The following is a 19130-nucleotide window of genomic DNA, read 5'->3' as shown; positions in this document are numbered from 1 at the left end:
TAAGAGCTTCATAATAACTTTTAAGCTAGAAAAAAACTAGGCCAAACAAGCTCTTACTTAAAAAGCTGAAAGTGGCCTTCAATAAAAAGGAAAAGATGGCTTCATTACATCCATCATTCAATTCAGTTTGCGAGCACAAAGTCAAATTAAAACTTCTAATCAAATATTAAAGCTTGTAAACAATAAGGACAACCAAGATCATAAAGCTTTCTAACAGTGAATCCTGACCAAAGATTAAATTAGCCAACTTGGTAACAAAACCTGAAATGCCAACTTATATACATAGACTTGTCTCCAAACACACAAAAGAGCGATGACCAACATATGCTATTTCTACATCTTACACTGGGAACATTCCATCAGCCCCCTCTATCACTTTCTTACCCGGAGCAAGGTTAAAATTAACTTGAAATTTTATTTCAGATGAAAAGGTTTATCTGTTTATTGGCACGAAAAGCAGCTAGTAATTAGGTGTATCCTAGTCCTGCTGTAAAGCTACCTTTATATAACTCAACACCACAGAAGCTAATTCAGTTTGATGTGAAGTGTAGTTATGATCAGCTCCTTCTACAATGTGCAATTTATGGTTAGGTATAATCTTGGCAAACTCCAATGCATCTTCAACAGGGATTATTTCATCAGCAGATCCGTGGACTGTCAAAACCCTGTAAATGAACACTTCATGAGACTTGCTTTTTAGACCAATAATAACTTGAGAAAATTATCTAACACCACAAGAAAAATTCCAGAGGGATGTGGTTCATTCTCACCTGCATTCTCTAGGGATCTTAAGACATGCTTCATGCATGTCTGTGCTTAAGCGCTCCATCAGACTTTTCTCAGTCACACGAAATTCAACACTTCCTATAGATATAAAATCTCAAATTCTCAATGAATGTGAAATGAAGCTAGAATGACTAAGCAAGTAAGAAGGGGTGGAGGGGAATCTGCTCAATTAGTTTGTTGAATGATGAGGCATCATATCTTGATATTTCCACCATTCTACATCCAATTCTGTTCATGATCAAACCATATCAAGAATTTACACAGGTCATTTACTATGTTTATTTTTCTTCTAAAATTCAAAAAGCTAGAAGAAGGCTGGTGGAAGCAGCTTAATTTGCTTCATCACTTGTGATGCAGCCACAGAAGAAACACTTGGAGGGAAAGAAAATTTCAGTTGGAAGGACCAGTGACTTCTCAGTTATTGAATAATTATTGAAGCAAAGTAGCAGTTACCTGTCTTATCCTTGATATCAACAAATCCATCCTTCTTAATTCTGTCCACAGCATCTTTTCCAAAACGTTCTTCAACGCCTTTCTTCAAATCATAGCGGCCAGAAACATTGACAACTGTATGAATATCGTGATACTTAGAAGCACAGAGAAGCACCACATTACCTCCTGCATTTGCATTATTTTAGTTATATTGCAAGAGTGTAAATATGAAAACTTGCTAGTCAATGATTGAATCAAACCTTGTAAGTAGGCTGCTTGAAAAGAAAATTGCATTTGAACAAAGCTAATTAAAGCAAACTACTTAAGCCTCATTAATTCAACATGAAAAGAACATGGAGTCTAAAATCTAAATTTATTCCTTCGTAAACTCTGCTTGTCATATATGACAGCTACTCTAGGCTGTGGTATTCTATTTCTGTATCCAGTTGTAATATCAATAATCAATGATCAGAATGTTATGAGCAAAACACCTCGGAAAATCCACTCACCTTTGCTATGCCCAAGAATTGCACTTACTATGCGGTTTTCCCCGCAAAAGTGCTGGGTGACAGCATGTAAATCATCAGCTTCTCGCAAGTAGTTACCAAACTCAAATGAACCTTCGCTTTCACTAAAATGAGTTACGTGTCAAGTAATTAGATGATAAGCATCAAAATGAATTCATAACTCCCAAGACTGACATTAAGAACATACACCACTTGACACAATTGAATCAAGCACACTTACAATCAAATTCTCAGAAGTATCTATACAGTAATTCTAATTCTGCCAGTAAATGTGACAATTGATTCATCAACAAAAGTGTGGTGAATATTAATGTCCAAGATAATTATCTCTTCCATTAGAATTAAATAAAAAGAATCTGTACTAATCTGCAGCATTTTATATCAAATCAGTAAGAAACAGATATTGACATTATATGCATCCCACACTATTGGTATCTCTCAGTTAAATTAAGCTCCAAGGTGATCTAAATAGCCATGACACAAATGGTTATGAAACAGAAACCTCATAATAATGAGGCAATCTCCTAATAACTAGGAAACTAAACATGAATGCAGTCATTAAATCTCAAAAGTCCACGGCAAGTACCCTAGCATATATACCACTTACCCATTTCCAGCAAAGTCGAAACGAAAGGCACTGATTCCTTCTTTCTCTAAGGCAACAGCAAGGTTCATCATAGTACGATCAGCCTGGAACACATGCCGGTTCTATAAGTGGGCTTTGAACCCCATAAATGAGTGATTCTACATATCACATTTTCATTTCAACAATAACGGATTATACGCCCAAGCTTATTCTTAATTACTATGAGCTTTTCAATGCTTGACTAAATCAAAGAACAGAAATATGAAAGGTCTCGACTAGAATTTACCAACCTTGGTGGATCTGAAACCATGGCATAAGACTACAATTTCTTTAGACCCAGTTTCATGCAATAATCCCACAAGCTTTTCACCATGCTTGTTAGGAATCACTACTCTCTGCTGCTCAATCACTGAAATACAACAAGGGTCAGTCCCCAAGATTCTTTTAAGTAACTTTTCAAAAAATGAAATCATAAAAACTCAAAACAAAATTACAAAACCTGGACTTTGGGCAGAGTGAGGGTGAGCCATCCTCAAGCTCAAGGTTGTTGCTGATGAGATGAAGGGATCTGGTGAAAGAGGAAATTTAAGAAAAGAGAGAGTTTTAGAATTTGATAAATTGAAGATCAATGGATGAAAATTACAAGCAAGTGTTTCCATTTCATCTACTTGCCAAGTGTTTCTTTTTCTTATTCCTTACACTACAGCAGCAAAGCAAAGCTCCCAAAATGTTTGTGGATAGGACAGGCCAGGACAGGACGTTGTAACAGCAAAAAAAACGCATAATTGTTTGAAGTCCAATAAGTCTTTAAAGCTTAGCCTGGCCCACTCAGTATAGGCCCGAGAAACTAATTAAGCTTGGATTGCCACAAACATGACTCGTCTCTTCAAGAAAACACTTATTATTGGGCTGATTATATTTATGCTCCACTAAAGAAATAAAAAAGAAATTGAAATTCATATTTTTCAATATAAAAATATAATTTTTATTTTTATTTGTATTAATATGGAGCTTTTCTCAACCACTATATTCAAAGTTTCATTTCACTAGCTATTCTAAGGGGGGTTAAAAGAATTTCTAAATGAAAATAATACGTTGGCCAAAAGAAATGAAAATAATACAATTTTGGTATAAAACCTTGTTATTATTATTGATTAAATTAATTCTTTTAACATGCATGAAGTAGTTTTATAATACCATTGAACTATTTAAGAAAATTCTCATTATAACTAATAGTTAATTAATTGTCATTAATTAAAATAACATCTTATATTTTATAGTCATGTGATTCTGGTATAGAGTGTAAAAAATATCACGTGATCATATCATTATATAGTATAACACGTCAATATGCTACATTATTATCACATGACATAAAAGACAAATGGGATTTTAGCTACAAATACTTAGTCAATTGTAAGATATTATTGATTAAATATAATAAAAGAATAAAAATTTATTTAAATTTGTTTAAATAATTCAAAAAACATCTTTTTAAGTATTATATATTAAAAAATTATCATTTCTTTCTTTGATAATGATATATATAGCATATGACCGATACGTACAAAATTAGTTTTAGTGCATGTTTGACTTAACTTTTTTTCAGCTTATTTACCTCTTAAAAGCAAAAACCAGGCCAAACATAATTTTTTAAAAAGCTCTTAAAAAATAACTTTTTTTTAGAACAAAATTTTTAAAAAAAGAGTTTAAAAAAAAGCTCAAATGAAGAGTTTTTTCTTCTCTACTTTTAAAAATACAAGAGAATTTTTATTTTTGTTTTAAAAAATATCCTCATTTGTTAAAAATAATTACAATATTATCCTTAAAAAATACTTTCTATAATAATTTTAACAAAAATTATAACTTATTAAAAAGAATTTATAAAAAAAAATTTATCAAACAACTTTAACTTAATTTTAAAAACTATTATTTTTTATAAGAATTTTATAATAACTTTTAAGTTAAAAAAAAAAAATCAAACCAAATAAGCTCTTCAAGTGCATCGTATTTCTGACTTGGTAGAAAAAATCTTTTGTTTGAAATTGTCTCAGCATGCGTGAGACAGTGCTAATATAAAGGACCACAGAGAGAAGAGTATAACTGATGAGAAAGATGGGATCCATATATAAAAGAAAAAATATGAAATGGTCTCCGTTCATAACCTCTCAATCAACTTCATTTCAATTCAATCATGTGCCATGCATGTTTCCATACGATGTGTCAATAAGTCAATAATTTACTTGTACCCTAACCCAAAACAAGAAATCGAAAGAATTTAACATCCCTCGCGGGGGACCCTAACGGGTAAATCAACGCGTTCACAAACGCATGCGACCATGGGCCAGGCGTTTATTTATTTTTATTTTGCTCACTTGATGGATCTTTGGCTGGCCTGGCATTTAGCAATTGCCAAGCTGCAACAAAGAAAATGCCGTGATGAGCAGCAACTTGGGTCAACGTCTTGGACTTGGTTTTGCGAATCTAAGCTTCGGATGGAGACTTAGCAGCAGCAGCAGCTAGAAATTTGGTCGTTGGAGTTGTTGGGCGGGCAGGAGAGGAAAATCTGAGTGAGAACACGTTCGAAAGAAGCTTTGTTTGGGAGCCAAAAAGTGCCTTGGAATTTAATTTGCTAGCTAGGTCTCGTCTCATCATACACCATCCCAGACTTTTCGAATCAAAGGGATCATAGAAAGTAATCCACTTAATCACCATTCATTTCTTCACATGCAAATATTAATAATACCTAAGAAATGCTCGAATAAATGGAAATTAATTGAATGGTACTGGGTTATTTTCAAATTTTAAAATAAAATTCCTATATTATAGATAAATATTTTGAAATTCGTTCTTTTTTATTTTTTTTATTTTTTGTCTTTGAAAGTCGTTCAGAAAGATTTCATTGAAAAAGGCGGCGAATGAATTTTTCCGCTTTTCAACATACATCCCTGAGTTGCAGACTAAGCAGAAAGTCGTTCTTCTTGATTTTTTTAAATATTGAAAATGAAAGAAGGTGGGACTTTCAAGTTTTTAGCTGTATTACCCACCCAATGAAGTTATAGTAATCACAAAAAAGAAAAGAAAAGAAGAAGAAACATCGAAATTTAAGCAAGCAAAATCAACCTTTCAATATTAGACAGGTTTGTTTATGAGTTGACAACCCTCTTCCAAATCCTATGTAAGATAAGCCAAAATAATTATTATATATATATATATACACACACACACATATGTGTTTAAAATAAAATATTAGGTGAACTCCACACATACCCCTTATGGTATAATCATTTTTCACATATTTTTTTCATATAAAATTTTGTGTTTTATTTTTATCCCATTGAAGTTAACTAGTTAAATATTCAACTTAATTTTCTGTAAAAAGATAATAAAATCTTTTTATCTCCTTATTCTTTCTTTATTTGTCTGAATTGGTTGTGTTTCTAGTTATTTCTTCTCTTTGTTTAAATACCTTGTTTCCTTTCTTAATGGGTGCAGAAACTGCATATTTGTATTGGATGTGTTAAGTTTTGGATCTAGCTATATGCTTTCTTTCTTGATTTTAAAGTTGCCAAATTTATTACAAAATTTAGTTTTTTTGTTCCTTTGTTTTTCCATTTTGAAATTTGATTGGGATTGAAGTTTAGTCTTTGAACTGATAATATAAAGGAGTAGTTATTTGGCAACTATGGTGATTATTAAGCGCCTCCTGCCTTAACTGGGTATACTATCCTTGCTATTATCGTGACAATTAAGCTGTGATGTTTACTGTGATGAAGAAATGCCTTGGTTTACCCTTAGTGTGTTAGAACATCAAGCTGGAAAAACTTAAAAATTAGCTTCAAGGTGTGTATCAATGTCACTGTCTTTAAGGTTTTATTCGCTCCCACTTGTAGCGTGCAAAAGAATTAACGACGTATAAATCTAAAAAATACAATAAAGTTCAGTGATTGACGGTATTTTGCACTGACGAAATCAATTCACTGAATACTCATCAGAGTATAACAAGATTATCAAACTTTTATAGTATTTTTGTGCAGGTAAATAGTATAGAAGAAGACTTGAGAAATTTGAGAAAGGAAATAAAAGTTTTTGTTTTCTGATATATTCTGTTGAATAAAGAGGATTCTCTTTTATAGGCACAGATGTCTGTTTCCAATAGATATTGTTTGTGTTTGTTTCCCTTTTCAATATACGTGATTTTATTTTATGTTATTTATTTATTTTTATTTCTAACATATATAATTTTTTTTAAAATTTTAATTTTCAACCGTCACAATTTTTTCTCCTATTTTGATATGAAATCATATCTTTTATTTGAAAATGTCCAACATAGTGGAGGTTTTGAAACTTCTTCCCTATGATGTTTTTGATTTTAGATTGGTTAATATTATTGATAGCAGATTTTTGTATACAGGAAAATAAACTTATTGTGGTAGACGCCTCTTATTAAATTGTATAGTGCAGGGGAATAGTCTTTTTTTGTAGGTACTTTTTGTTTACGGTTACGGGGATTATTTTGAGACCCCGTTAAGGATGATTATGTGGAAATATTGGGGAGGAATACCCGTAGGCAGCAAATGGGAATACTGACCAATATTTCTAATCCCCGTTTTGTGTTTTGTTCTGTACTTTGAAAAGGGGAAGTTCCATCCCCTTTTTCTAATGAAATCTTATGAATGTTTTTTGAGAAAAGAAAAAAAAAAAAGTAACCCCTGCCTTAATTGCTGGGGACCCAATGCTTGGAGGGGTTTCAAACAACCAGCCTTGTCTACAAAGTAGGCGAGCTTGGTGTAGGACCTCTGACTTGAATTCATATTTATTTATTTTTTCGTCCTTCTTGCATAAAGAAAATGGGACAACCTTTATTAAAATCAAGGAACAAAACATAGCTGGATCTAATATTTAACACATTCAATACAAACATGCAGTTTTTGTACCCATTAAGAAAGGAAACAAGTTGGTTAAAAGGAGAGAAAAAACAATTGAAAATACAACAAATCTAGACAAATAAAGAAATAAAGGGGTAAAGGATTTTATTATTTTTTTTATAAAAAATTAAATTGAATATTTAACCCATTAGTCCCTATGGGAACATAAATAAATCACAAAATTTTATATGAAAAAAAAAAAGTTCAAGGTGTTATGTGAGAAAGGATTATATCACAAGAGCTATATGAGAAGTTTACCCTAAAATATATTGAAAATAAATGATGTTAATAAAAAAGTGACCTCATTTAAATATTAATTATAAGTATGAACAATATTAAAACACGAAATTTTTAATAAACTTAAGATCAAGGTCCAAATAAAGTATATATGAAAGAAATAATTTTGAGTAAAGATTTTAAATTTAAATTCATATACTCTTGAAAAAAAAGAGGTTGACCTATTTTATAATTTTATTATAAAGTTATGGCCCAAAATATTGTTGCGATGAGAATGAAAACCCAAAACACTCTTTATAAGTCAATTGCATCTGATATGCTAAATTTATGAAGACTAATTCGACAAATTTTTTTCCAATTAATTGAAATAAAAATATCTCATTGACATTCTTAATTTGTTGCATCGGCATTTATATCACAAAATAAGTTGAGCAAGTTGTTATACATAACTTTCCCGAAAATTTAATTCTCTGGTCTTTGGTTTTGAAAACTTTTCAAAAAAAGTTTAATTATTCTCATGCACCTTTTCTTGCTTTCTTTTTTTTTTTTTTAACATTTCCCGCTTTGGTTTTATACAAAAATTGCCCACACAATTATATGAGAAATGGACTGAGTATAATCAAGTATTTTGCATTATCCGACTTGATTAAGTAATAATATGATATTTTATAATCGAGTTTAAATTTGAGTGGCACAACTATTACCTGACACAGGTTCGAGTAAATTTAAATAATAACCTTTAATGAGTGTACATAAATATTGATGGGGTAGTAGTTAAGAGAATTGGCCAAAAGTTTAACAGCTCAATATTGGGAATGTCAAAAGGAAAAAGAATTCTATAACTCCCTCAGACTTTTTCAATATGGTAGGTTAGGATCTCCTTCAATTGGAAAACTATAATTTTGTTTGTGTTGCGAACCTTCTTTAGAACCTTAATTAATTATTGCTAATTAAAATCCATGCTCAACGGATCTCAGCATCAAATTTTAATCAACCTGTCCCGCTAGATTCTGGGAACAGGTAAGCAGCTGTAAGCATTAGCTGCATCACCATATCTGAACACAATATATAAAACATTTTCTTTTTGGAAGGATTGTGTTCATACTTTCTTATGGAATCCAACATGGAAACAGCATTAAATGGAATCAAGCCTTGGGTCATGGAAAGAAAATTGAACAAACAAAATGTTTTACGTGTAATTGGTATAATTGACAATTATTTTTTATATAATATTAATTTTCTCGTACAACGTTGATTAACATATTTTATATAATAAAATCGATATCATTTAATATTAGTCGAGGTCACCTGTCAATTTAGTGCGTTTTCGAAATGATGAGTTTTATGTAAAATTTATTTGATGGAGGATTGTATTCTGAATTTGCATGGAGTATGTATTAATTGTATGTATAATAATAAAACAATCAAGGGTATATAGCCCAAAGGAAAAAGAAATGTGCATTCCCTCCTTGACTCTTTTCAAACAAACCATCGCGAGGGAGGACTTTGAAGATTGACCATTACTTTTCTAATTTTCTCTTGGCTGGCTGCTGCTCTTCTCTCTCTTTCGCTTTCCTTGCTTCTGTCAATCGATTTGCTGGAGCAATTCTCTCTCTCTCCTAAATACTTTTCCAAGTTCTCATTTTCCAGACAATTCTTTCCTCTCTCTCACGATCACTATTGCACAAAGAGGAGGCCCTTGCTGTCTTGCTACCATTAGTCTTTTTTTTTTTTTTTTATAATTTTCCTGATATCTTTTGTTATGGTTTCTTGGTTAATTTCTGCTACTTTTCAAACCCCTTCTTCCTATCAGCTGGCTTTGCTTATTTCCCAAGTCCCAAGTGTGATAACCTTAATTGCGAGTTATTTCCAGAGACCCTCATCTCATCACGTTCCCACCCAATAAGTATCTCAGTTAGCTTCGTTTTCTTATCATGCGAGACCAAGTTTCTTCTTTCAAGAGATGATTTCTCCAACCTTCAAGGTTCAGAATCTTCCAGGAATGACATGAAAGGCAGAGAATACTCAAATGACATGGAAATCGAAACAGCGATAAAGGGATCCAAGAGGGATCTCGTACTGCTATTTTAGTAGGGAAAAAAACGACAGCAAAGTAACCATTTAACTCCCATGGACGCTGTCTTCCACCTCGATGAAGCATCCCGTGCTGAATTTCTCCAATTACTCATGCACTCTACCGGCTGCACATACATTTGCCTATGGTCGTACATCCATCAAGCAAAGTATATATCTTCTTCATATCTCTCTATCTCTCTCTTTCACTTTTTTTATTTTTTATTTTTATGATTTGGGAACCTAATATTTTGATTCTTAGCAGCTGTTTAATGTGTTGGGACGGATGTTACAATGAAGAAAGCAACCAACCCAGAGCTTTGAGACTTTTCCTCGAGTACCGGCAATTAGTATTCCCTCTCGAAAATGATAAGTACGGCAAGAAAATTTCTTACCGATTTTTTTTCTACTTGATCAGTCAAGTTATAGTTTCGCCATTAACCTGTTGAATTTCTGCGCTACAGTGGCCTCGTTCCAGGATTTGCTTTCAGGAATAATAGGCCTTACATTGAGTTAGGGGAATCGGAGCTTCAGAACCGGATAGCCCAGCAGACACAGCGGCAATTTTATGGGGTAAAGATCAATGGAAAATACTTTACGATAAGAATTAAATATTGCATTTTTGTTTAACCAGACTAACCTAAAATCTTTCTGTCTTTATTGCAGGAAGCAGGAATTAAGGTTTCCTTCGCTTTGTTTCCCAAAGCTTATGGCTAGCTTGATCTTGATAATTAATGCAAAGTACAACAATCCTGACGTGCTTTCTTTTGTCGGTTAAATATTGCAGACGGCTGTATTCATGGGATGCAGGAGTGGAGAGATTGAGTTAGGGTCTTCCAATGTGGTACAAGTAAGGAAGTAAAACTATCGGTTATGAATATAATATTAGATATATTTAATGCCACTTGCTTCGTTTATTGAAAATATTAATCTATATAAGTATATCTAATTTGCCACTGAACTTATTATCTTAATTATAGCTCAACATGGAGATGGAGATGAGAGGTTTTTTCCCAGAAGACTTTTCAAGACGATCTCCTGTAGGAGATCAGCTTCCCCAACCCCAACCAACTGATCCGAACAGGCCATCTTCGTCTTCGTCATCTTTAAGGTCACTGTCTACGGGTAGTCCAGACTCTTCTCTGATCTTCACCATCCCAAGCGCATCCCGCCCCCAGGTTCCAACCGACGCGACACCCTCTTCACTGCAAGCAATCTCTTCCTCAATCACCGACCAACACCAACAAGCCATGCAGGCCTTGTCTCAAATACGGAGCAATATTCAGTTACCGACGCTAGAGAGCGAAGATGCTGCGATGACCAGAGCAATCCTTGCCGTTTTAACCTCTCCTTCTTCTTCTTCCTCTTCAACATCCCACCAACCCCAACAAAGTCAAAATTTACCTTACAATGATTACCAGCTGAACCCGAAAGCTAGTGCATTTAAACGTTATGCTGCCTCTATGTTAGGAGCCCCTACAACACCAGCGAGGGCCAGTTTACGAGCCCAAAGCATGCAGAAACGAGCCGTTTTGTTCTATGGAAAACTGAATTTAGCGAGGCGTGAACAACAGCTGCGAATACGCCCCACTAGCAATCAATTGCACCATATGATGTCAGAGCGCAAAAGGCGAGAGAAACTCAATGAAAGTTTCATTGCATTGCGATCTCTTCTTCCTTCTGGCACCAAGGTATTATTTCAATCTTCAGCATATAGTTATGAAGTTTCAACATGAATTAATTTTCTTATGCGTCAAGGATTTATGCACAACAATGTTTATTATAAAAAAATTGAAGTCATGAAGTTAAATTTGGTCTTGAAATCATTCATGTAGAAAGACAAAGCATCGGTGCTCTGTAGTGCAAGGGAACACTTGACCTCATTGCAAGCTCATATTGTGGAGCTTAATCGGAGAAACCAGTTATTAGAAGCTCAGCTTTTGCCTTCCAGAGAAGCTGTCGGCGGGGAGGTAACTGGTTCATCAAACGAGAGATTTAGTGTTCGGATTACACCTGTACCCGAATCAACATCAGAACAAAGAATCATGGACCTGAGAGTCAGTGTTAGAGGAGAACGGCCAATAGTGGATGTCTTAATCCACCTGCTACAATTTTTGAAGCTCGACAGAAATGTGAGCTTGCTGTCCATTGAGGCTAACACCCATATAACAGAAGCAGGCTCTGTTAATAATTTTAACTTGAGACTGAGAATAGAGGTATGAGCACAAACTAAGATTTCAAGCTGCATGAGAAAAATGTTGCAATAACATATACTTTCTTGAACCAAAAAAAAAATGCTAGTATATACTTATGTTTTTCCTTTTTCAATATAGACAATATATATATATATATATATGTTATTATTATGTTTTTGCATGAAAGCGATATGTTTAAACTTGCCTAAAAACAATAGAGGGGTTTCCTTCCATAAAAATTACTAATATCTTGGGCCCATATATAGTTTAATTCCCTGGACTTATATATTAAAATTTTTTTCTCATGATGGGAAAACTGAAATTGAAGCTTATGAAATTGATGGCAAGGAAATGGATGTTTGATGATACTTTTGTGGTATGTAGGGCAATGGATGGGATGAATACACCTTCCAGGAAGCAGTGAGAAGGCTAGTCGCTGATCTGGCACAGTGATATAATATCATATTTTTCTAATATTTATCACTCTCTAATTAAAAGTGGTCAGACTGATTTATTCTGCGGCCAACAGCTATTGTAGTTGATGGTGTGCTGAGTCTTTTTGGTCTCCTTTTTCCCCTCTGATCACATCCTTTTGATCTCCACCAAGTGTTTCTGAGTTCAAAAATAATACTTTTAGTGATGCGTCACAATTTTGGTAGCTTAAGGGAGTAATTGAATAGTTGATTTTCCAAATATATGACTATGTAGTTTGTGTCGCCCATATTGACTTAATTTTTTTTTTTTTGTTAAAAGGGGAGACTATGACAGCGACCCTCTCCTTTAATTTGAGCAAGAAACCATACATAAATACAACAACAAAACATTGATAGGTGCATTCAAAGTTGGTCCAATGTCAAAAAATATTACTTTTTCAAGACCACCCAAGCACCAACCCCATCTTTCAAATAATCTTCAATTAGTGATGCTCAAGATTATTGTACTTGTTTTCTATTATGGCGTACTGAGGCTTAGTTGTAGTTTTGCCTGGCTGAAAACGTTTGGCCACGCCGTCACTTTAGGATTCCCAGATCCAAATAAATTAAGTTGGGCCATTCATTCTCTCTTTCCTGTACGTAATAAGGAAAAGAAGAGAGACGGCGCTTTTGACTGACAACTTTTTCTTTGGGATGGAAGCCGTGGAATTTCGTCTCAGGACCATGTTCTTTTGGCTGTTTTTGTCATCCACTGACTCGTCTACCTAATCTGGTTTCAGGGGTGGGGGGTGTGGGCGCTGTTGGCAACACTTGGACCAATGTTAGTTTAGCAGGAAACTATAACCCAATACTGGTTCTTACTTTAATTTAACAATAATAATATTTGCCTGCACGTTGGATTTCCTCTTATTTAATTGCGTTTGTTTGTGGGCGTGGACGGGTCAATATGATTTGGCTACCCAATCTAGAGTTCATCATTGATTTTATCTATGGGTCAATATGGTGGTACTAGAAGTTTTCTTCTATATGAGTTAGCTTTAATTATGAGTGAGTTTTGTGGCAAGTACAGAGATTAAGTCTTAATTTTACTTGGTCCTTTTTTATACATTAAGAATGTTATAATTAGTGAACGATTGCTTAGAAATATGTATAACATACACGTTCTACTTTGTAACAAATTCGACCTATTACATATACTTTCATGGTTTTAATTTAATTTAAGATTAAATTAAAAGAAATTATGATAATTTTAACCAACATATCAACCACGTGTATGTGCAAAGCTACATGCCATATCATGACTGGCTGAAACTCTCAACGTTTGCGGCTGAGACAATTAGTCATAATTCTCCCTTAAAACAGAATTTCCGAATTCAAGCAAAAATCAAGCTCAACAAAAGACTTAATAGGCAGAAAACACAAAGGGGGCACCGCCCCTTTCTTCTGCTACGGAACAGAGAATCCAAAGTAATTCACCGACAAATCAATATCTCACACAGGTATAGCACACTCTCAAGGAGTTAAACCATAGTCTAGCTGTTTACCATCAACAAATCCGGTGATGGTCGAACACTGGCTTTTACAGCTCTAAAGATGTGATGGATTTTCCATCCCCTCAACTGCATTTTATGACTCTTTATAAGCAGCATAGTTTTCCTCAGCCTTTTCGTGAAATGGATTGAGGGTTTAAGATCTAATTGATTCATTGCAAAAATCACTTTTCCTCATTAAACAAGATAATGTGATTTTACCTATTCAAAAGTGATAAACATAACAAAAATTTCTCTAATTGTAAGTAATTTAATGAGATTCGAATCATCAACACCAATTGATCTTAAAAATATAATTTTAATGACACTTATCTTATCCCTAACACCCTGATAATACTCAGATCATCCAAAATACTTTATATATTTAAATAAATTTTTTTAAAATAAATCCATATCCCTTACAAAAATAGATTATTCAAATATTATAAATCCGTAATACTTAACTTTAAAATTATAACTAGACGCACATATCAAATTGCCCAGATCCAGTTACACCGTTTATGATGGCTTTATATTCTCGATTTCCTAAACCAGAAATTGTCCCCAAAAATAAATACCATATATGATTGAGTTTCGTTTGGTAAAAACATAGATTCATTAATTATACCAACGGAAGGCCTAGGAGTGAAACTCGATCTAGTATGACGCAAAACATTATCTGCAGTTTACATTATGATACAAACTCAAAGCATCTGTCCGAAAGGTGATCACTGAAATATCATGGTTGCATCACAAAAGATCAATATTCAAATGTTAAGATATACAAGTCTGATGATAAGTCAATACTTAGCTAGCAACAACCCTTTTTCACGCAAGGCAAAATTCGACTTCCCATGTTATAGATTCCCAAAAAGTTTTTTAAGTCGCAAAACACTGAACCAAAACAAATCAGGGGGAGCCCTTTCAAGGCCTGAGAGTTCCTCGTTGTTGCCTTCTTGATGCATTTTCTTCCCAGACCTATTTATAAACCAATTATTCAAAAGCCAGTGGATCCCACTTCTAGAAACTACAGATAATTCTCCGATAAAGAAAAAAAAATAACATTTCTGCCCCTCTTGTTTAATTTTATATTACTGTACTAATGAAGGGTCTTTATGGTGACCGTATGCATCTGCACCAGCATCATCAATCACGTTGATGAAAGAAGAGGGTTGCGGTTTTAGTCAGCAGGAAAAGTTTCCATGCCGGGTCGGAGGAAGCAAATTTTTTACAAGCTTTCACACGCAATCTGTGCCCCTCAGTCAAGTTGAGAATCTAATGGCACGAAATAAGATACAGAACAATAATTTGAACGCACGCTATAATTAGTTTCAGTCAAACTATGACATAATTAGCGGCTTGAAGAAGCCTCGTTATATGAGATTTATAGACTTGGAATTGTGTATCAATGACCACTCTTTCCTTCTTTCGGGTTTTCCTCAATATCATCATTCTTCATATATCCACTGCGACTGAAATCTGCAAACAAAGTCAAATTCATTAAACGAAAGGGGCTGCGATAGAGTTTTCTTTGGAAGGTTTATATGCAACAAAAAAGACGAAGAATCTGGCTAGTTCACAGCTCGCCAGGAACTGTAATGCCTATCCATTGTGTGTAGTTGAGGCTGTTGTCAAATGTTGTAGATAGGTACTATTCTAAGGAGATTGAAGCACGTTCTCCGTTTCTCAGGACTATAGCTGTTGTTGCTTCACAAAGCAAGTGTCAAAAAATTTTTTGCCTCTTCTGAACCAAGAAAACATTGCAAACTTTCATAATTTTTTTTTGCATTTTACTGATAAATTTATAGAGATAATTAACCGCATGAAACATTTGACAAGAAAGTGGATCAAGCCTCCTCTACTAGCTCAGAGAACTGAATCAAATGCAGTCCCAAACCCTCTCAATTGATGCCTAATTTTATGATGATAAGCAGATCCATTAACTTCATTGCACTTCCCCAAACATAATAACTAGGAAGATGGAGTACATAACGATGCTGAACATGACAAAAAAGAAATGTTTTTCCTGTTGACAAGTGATTCGCTTGAACACACATAATGTTCTCTGAAATGATAGTTTTATCATTAGGAATGGCTCAAAATCAGGGAGCAGTCTGCTATTTCTTTGGCGGTGGCTGTTCTTTCTTTGGCGCTTGGAGGAGAAGAGGATTGAGTGCCATGCAGAGGCAAAAAATGATATTAAAGAAATACATGCCGAGGGCAATGTAGCCAGCAGTTACAGCAGTCAAGACCCGGGTGCAGTAGGAAGAGACCAGATCGCAGATTGGTGACCATCGTGCATGAGTATTCCCTTTCATCTCCATGTAAAACATTCCCAAAGTTACTGAATTGATTGAAGCAAGTAGCATTGCAGCAACCTGGTCCAGAATATAGCCCGAACGAATCAGAATAGTTAACCAGATGAACACAGCTAGAACAAACCAGATTTTCAATTCAAAAATGTATATAATAAGGCATTAACAGATAAGATAAGGGAGGAAGATGATGTCCAAACGGTACCACATCAGAGGCCACAATGCTTCGCCAGAGCAAACTTGTTTTAGGAAGCAGTAAAACCAGGAAGCTGTAAGCACTGATTATGGAATTAATCCCCATGAAGTACCTGAAATAATAATGCACTCATCAGACATCAACGAAAAGAAGAAGAAAATTAATTAAAACGGAGCCAAAGTAGGGGGAAAAGTGACATAATTAATGGTTCACTCCTTGATTTACATGAAGCATGAAACGTCCTTGGCCTCGATTTTGATGGAATGTAGGGAGGGGAGAGGGACTGGCTCATGGCTTATTCCCATTGCAATGGCGGCTACAAGGGAAGCAAGGGCAGCCAAAACCCTGAGCGCCAAGGTGCACTTCGTCCTGAATAATGCTGAAGGCTCTGCATCCGACATCTTCCACTACAAAAATACAAAATTTATACTTTGCACTTTGTTTAAATGAACCATAATCAAAACTAAAACATAACATAGCAGTATTGTCAAAATCAAAGTAGTACAATTGATCTTACAGGGCAATTTACTTAAAAATGAATAATATGGGAAACAAAAAGGCATCATAATTAACCCAAGTTCTTAGACGTTACCACAAGAGAGAGTAGTTGGATATTTTGCATAAATTAATTAAACAACTTAATTAGCATTCACTCTTAGCAATATTATAACTCTTACCAGACAAGAAATTTAATGAAAATAGTTGAGGAGACTGCTAGAGTTGAGTTAGAAAAGATGCAATTATACTTCCAAAGAAACAAAAAAGAAACATGTTACGAGGAAAAACTTATATATGCGCACCCATTGTTATATGGACATGTTACCTAGTCCCTTGGAACATCCATGCCCTGTTTCTTTATAGTGATTGTGTCGGTTTCATGTTTGTATAAGTTAACAAGAAAAAATTAACAACACTGAATCAACAAATTTAGAGGAAAATAAAAGTTTGCTTACCTGCTTGAAGACGTAAAAGCAGTTACTATTAATCCTGCAAGATGAATACAAAAAGGTTTATAGTAAGATTTAGGGTCTACTGTAGATTTAAGAGGACAGTGTTGGGTTTCTCTATTTGTACGGTTAGAAGGGAACAAAAGATTTTATTATTATTATTTTTTTGGGGGTAGGGGAGGGGGCGTGGTGTAATAAGAATTCTTGGTGAATAAGTTAAATTGAGCATTGCCAATTTAGGGAATAAGGCTGTCAACGGTACCTTATTCGGGTATCACACTTTACACTTTGGATAATAAAATTGCAGCAATAGGACTCGAACCCAGGCCATACCAGAAAGCACTCACCGCTTCCACCATCTGAACAAGCAAGTTCTTTTGTGATATATTGACAAAATAATATATTTAAAATATAGTTAGTTAAATAACTAATGTCATGATATAAATATATATAAATAAAAAATTATTAGATTATTAATTATATTTAAATAATATGAATATCATATCATATTACAAAAAAATATAATTTTATTTTTATTTTTATTAATTTAATTTGTAATTAATTTTTTGAAATACGTAAAGAAATATTATTGTATATGTATACAAGTTCGAGTAATTGGATATCCATGAAAAAATTTTTAATAATTTTTTAATCTAATCGAGTTTTTAAACGAATTAAGGTAATTATAGGGTAGTAAAAATATAATAAGATTAAGGTTAAGATAATAACTTTTAAAATTATTTGAGTAATTAATAAATTAAAGTAATTAACTTTTTATAGAGTTAAAGTTTAAGTATCTCAAAATTATAAAATATTTGACCCGTTGACATCCCGATTAAAAAACATTTTCCTTCTCTTTATCAGTCCATCCTAATATAGCAAGAAAATTGCCAGGTAGAGCTTGGACGGTTCACGTCAATCAATGGCCTTGCATAAGTGGCATCATATTCTACCTTTTCCTTCAAAAATTCAAGCCGGGTTTTGACTTGGACTTCCCTGCCAATTTCATTATACGTAGAAAAATAAATAGATTATAAATTAGGGTATTTTAAAAAATAGTCCTTAAATATAAGATATTTTTTAAAATAGTACTTTTTATAGTTTTAACCATTTTTAATCAAGTTGGACAAAATTACCTTTAATGAAGTTATACGTTATGTACAAAAATCTATGACAAGCCATGATTAGCATGACATGTCATGTACAAAAATATGTGACATGCTATATACAAAAACTTGTGACAAGTCATGATTAGCGTGTGACACGTCATGTATAAAAACTTGTGACACGCCATGTATAAAAACTTGTGACAAGTCATGGTTAACATATTACATGCCATGTACAAAAAAATGTTACACGCCATGATTAGGTTGTTACAACGTCATGCACAAAAATCTATGAAATTTCAAATCCTCTCAACTTTTTTATTTTTTTTTTTATTTTTTTTTTGACAATTTGGTACAGATTAAAATGTTTCTAATATGTTTTCATAAATAAAAATATAAATATTTTTTTATCTTAAACACCTACTTTGACTAAAAATAAAAAAAAAATCTTTTAAAAACCTAAATTTATAAATTTCAAAATTTTGAGTTTATTGATATTTAGATTCTGAATTGATTCAATCAAAAGTTATTTCATACATTTGTGATTATTTCTACCATTTTAATTTTATCCAAAAAACCTAAAAATCGAATTTCTCAAACAATCACCCCCCAAGCACGTCAAAACCATTGCTTGGTATCTTAAAAGTACAAGAAAGAGAAATATGAAAATGCAAAAGAAAGAAATCAGAAACTTAGCAGACGAATGCCGAACAGAAAAATCGATAAAATTTAAAAAATTGATATGATAAAAGAGAAATTCGTAGCACAAATGAAAAAAAATAAAAAAAATTATGATGAATAATCTAATTTATTTAAAATAATAAAAAATTTATTTTTAT

The 19130-nt window shown here is 33.4% G+C and overlaps 2 protein-coding genes across 4 annotated transcripts; one reads left to right on the top strand and one right to left on the bottom strand.

The window, feature by feature from the left end:
* LOC18588383 lies at window positions 199-12386 on the bottom strand. Of its 3 annotated transcripts, none has more exons than XM_018127364.1 (8): window positions 12368-12386; window positions 2831-2899; window positions 2622-2740; window positions 2353-2435; window positions 1728-1849; window positions 1240-1404; window positions 771-864; window positions 199-665 (listed from the first exon to the last, which is right to left on the bottom strand). In XM_018127364.1, exons 2-8 carry the CDS (start codon window positions 2859-2861, stop codon window positions 479-481), a joined length of 801 nt encoding a protein of 266 aa, XP_017982853.1. In that variant the 5' UTR covers window positions 2862-2899; window positions 12368-12386; the 3' UTR covers window positions 199-478. The 3 variants fall into 3 exon arrangements, with proteins under 3 accessions (XP_017982853.1, XP_017982852.1, XP_007012811.1); XM_018127363.1 differs by lacking the exon at window positions 12368-12386 and adding an exon at window positions 3004-3088; XM_007012749.2 differs by lacking the exon at window positions 12368-12386 and having other exon boundaries at window positions 2831-3073.
* LOC18588382 (putative transcription factor bHLH041) lies at window positions 9155-12366 on the top strand. The gene is made up of 8 exons (XM_018127362.1): window positions 9155-9739; window positions 9835-9942; window positions 10034-10142; window positions 10236-10250; window positions 10357-10419; window positions 10550-11260; window positions 11405-11785; window positions 12149-12366. The coding sequence occupies exons 1-8, from the start codon at window positions 9627-9629 to the stop codon at window positions 12215-12217; spliced, it is 1569 nt and encodes a 522-aa protein (XP_017982851.1). The 5' UTR covers window positions 9155-9626; the 3' UTR covers window positions 12218-12366.

The sequence above is a fragment of the Theobroma cacao genome, chromosome 9, assembly GCF_000208745.1.
Source record: "Theobroma cacao cultivar B97-61/B2 chromosome 9, Criollo_cocoa_genome_V2, whole genome shotgun sequence".
Taxonomy (NCBI): Eukaryota; Viridiplantae; Streptophyta; class Magnoliopsida; order Malvales; family Malvaceae; genus Theobroma; species Theobroma cacao.
Note: the sequence above shows the minus strand (reverse complement) of the source record. Positions and strands in the feature narration are given on the sequence as shown.

Bases quoted from the DNA above. Each gene is read 5' to 3' on its own strand.
- LOC18588382 (XM_018127362.1), top strand. From the start codon at position 9,627: ATGGACGCTGTCTTCCACCTCGATGAAGCATCCCGTGCTGAATTTCTC. The intron at 9,943-10,033 runs GTACGGCAAGAA...TCTGCGCTACAG, and splicing joins TTCCCTCTCGAAAATGATAA to TGGCCTCGTTCCAGGATTTG. The intron at 11,786-12,148 runs GTATGAGCACAA...TGTGGTATGTAG, and splicing joins ACTTGAGACTGAGAATAGAG to GGCAATGGATGGGATGAATA.
- LOC18588383 (XM_007012749.2), bottom strand. From the start codon at position 2,990: ATGGAAACACTTGCTTGTAATTTTCATCCATTGATCTTCAATTTATCA. The intron at 2,436-2,621 runs GTTGGTAAATTC...CATGTGTTCCAG, and splicing joins ATGGTTTCAGATCCACCAAG to GCTGATCGTACTATGATGAA. The intron at 666-770 runs GTGAGAATGAAC...GTTCATTTACAG, and splicing joins AAGATCCCTAGAGAATGCAG to GGTTTTGACAGTCCACGGAT.